Source organism: Myotis davidii, unplaced genomic scaffold (genome assembly GCF_000327345.1).
Source record: "Myotis davidii unplaced genomic scaffold, ASM32734v1 scaffold3428, whole genome shotgun sequence".
Taxonomy (NCBI): Eukaryota; Metazoa; Chordata; class Mammalia; order Chiroptera; family Vespertilionidae; genus Myotis; species Myotis davidii.
In genome coordinates, this window is record NW_006298785.1 from 55,992 (window position 1) to 57,649 (window position 1,658).

The 1,658-nt window shown below is 51.6% G+C and overlaps 1 protein-coding gene across 1 annotated transcript in view; it reads left to right on the forward strand.

Annotated features, from left to right (window-relative positions):
• LOC102761447 (liver carboxylesterase 1-like) overlaps positions 1–1,658 on the forward strand; it is a gene marked incomplete at its 3' end in the record, with an annotated part of 15,837 nt that overhangs the window by 11,644 nt on the left and 2,535 nt on the right. Inside the window, exon 8 of the mRNA XM_015570959.1 lies at positions 586–831. Coding sequence (XP_015426445.1) covers positions 586–831 — 246 coding nt within the window. The remainder of the gene's footprint in view (positions 1–585; positions 832–1,658) is intronic.

Consider the following 1,658-nt stretch of genomic DNA (forward strand, 5'->3'; position numbering starts at 1 on the left):
GGGAGGGATAGACCAGTGACACAGGCAAAGAAAGCAGACACAACCCCCGGCCCTCTAGGAGTGAGGAGAGAGTTCAGTAAACAACTAAAATATGGTGTGTGTTTGATGATGGCTAGTGTTTCAGAGAAAACGAAACTGGGAACTGGGGATGGAGTTTGCTGGTGGTTTGAGTGTACACAGTGGGTTTTGGTAGCCGTTACCTAGGGATCACTAACTCAGATTCCACAGTGACTTTACAGAGCGTAACCACCGTGAATAATGAGAATTGACTATCATGAGAGAGATACATATAGATAGACATACACTTCAAGCTGAAAGTTTTATATAAAACACAAATATTAACATAATATTTTTGCATATTTCAATTTGAAGGAGATCCCCCCCTTCACCTGCCCACTGCTAATCCCTTGGGACCAGTTCTGCCCTCTGGGATCAGAGACTTAGCTGCTTTGTTAGACCCTGAGCTCTGTGCCACTGCCCACAGGCACACAGGTGTGTGGTGCTGGCTTTGCTCAGACGAGCTGAGAGAAGGACGTGGGTGTGAGCAGGGAGGGCAGCATGGACACTGTTATGTCCTCTTCCCAGAGCCAGCCCTTCCTGTCCTCTGTGGTTGATGGAGTGCTGCTGCCGAAGATGCCGGAGGAGCTTCTGGCTGAAAAGCAGCTCAACACCGTTCCATACATTGTCGGAATCAACCACCAAGAGTTCGGATGGATGATTCCAAAGGTGAGCCTGTGTGGACCTCTGAGACCCGCATCTGCCCCCATCCCACCTATCTCCCCTCTCTGGTTGCAGGATCTCTTCCTTCTCCAGACCCCCTTTCACTTCTGGGTCCAGGGCTGCTGTTCCCTCTGCAGGAGTTGACATTTCCATGGAAACCTTCCCTGGGATGCCCAACAGACACCTGGGTGGTGAAGCCCTGGGGCCCCCTCTCCCAAACTCTGATTATACCCAGTCTAAGAACCTTGGAATCTAGTTCTGATAGAGAAAATTATTGTGCATATGGAGAAACTGAGGCCTGAGGAGGAGGGGAGCTCAGGAGTAAGGCCTGGGACCCCGCAGCCTCTCCGCCTGGGCTCGATGCTTTCCAGTTTCACCATAAATCCCCAGGCACGCTCTTCGTCATCCAATTAGAAGGAGTCAGAGGAGCTTCCTACCTCTTGCGGTAAAATTTACTTCTAAATGTTAGGAAGGGCTTTCCCTTCTGTCAGAGATAAAGCCGGATACTAGTGGAAGTGGTAGGAACAGGTTTCATTCAGTTATATTACTGCAGCAGCGGTAAGATCCAGTGTGAACTCCACTCAAACCCTGAAGCTCAAGACTGGAGCCGTAAAGGCTGCCGTGCAGGGGGATGGGGGAATGGCCATGAGACCAGACCCCTGGATTTGTGAAGTGGCACTTCTCTGGAGGAGAAGCACACCTCTCCCGTGTGTATGTCAGCAGGCAGGGGTGTCAGTTGCAGCGAGGTGCCCACTGAAGTTAGGGACCGGGAGAGAGAGCAGAGTTATCCCCTGCATGTCTGTGTTTCAAAGGGACGGCTCCCAGGACCTTGAGCAACAGCTTGGGTGGTAGATGTACAGTTCTAAGAGCAGAGACAGGCTTTGGCTGGAGCAAACAGTGCCCTCTCCTGGCAGCACAGAGCCTTCCTGGGGGGCTGG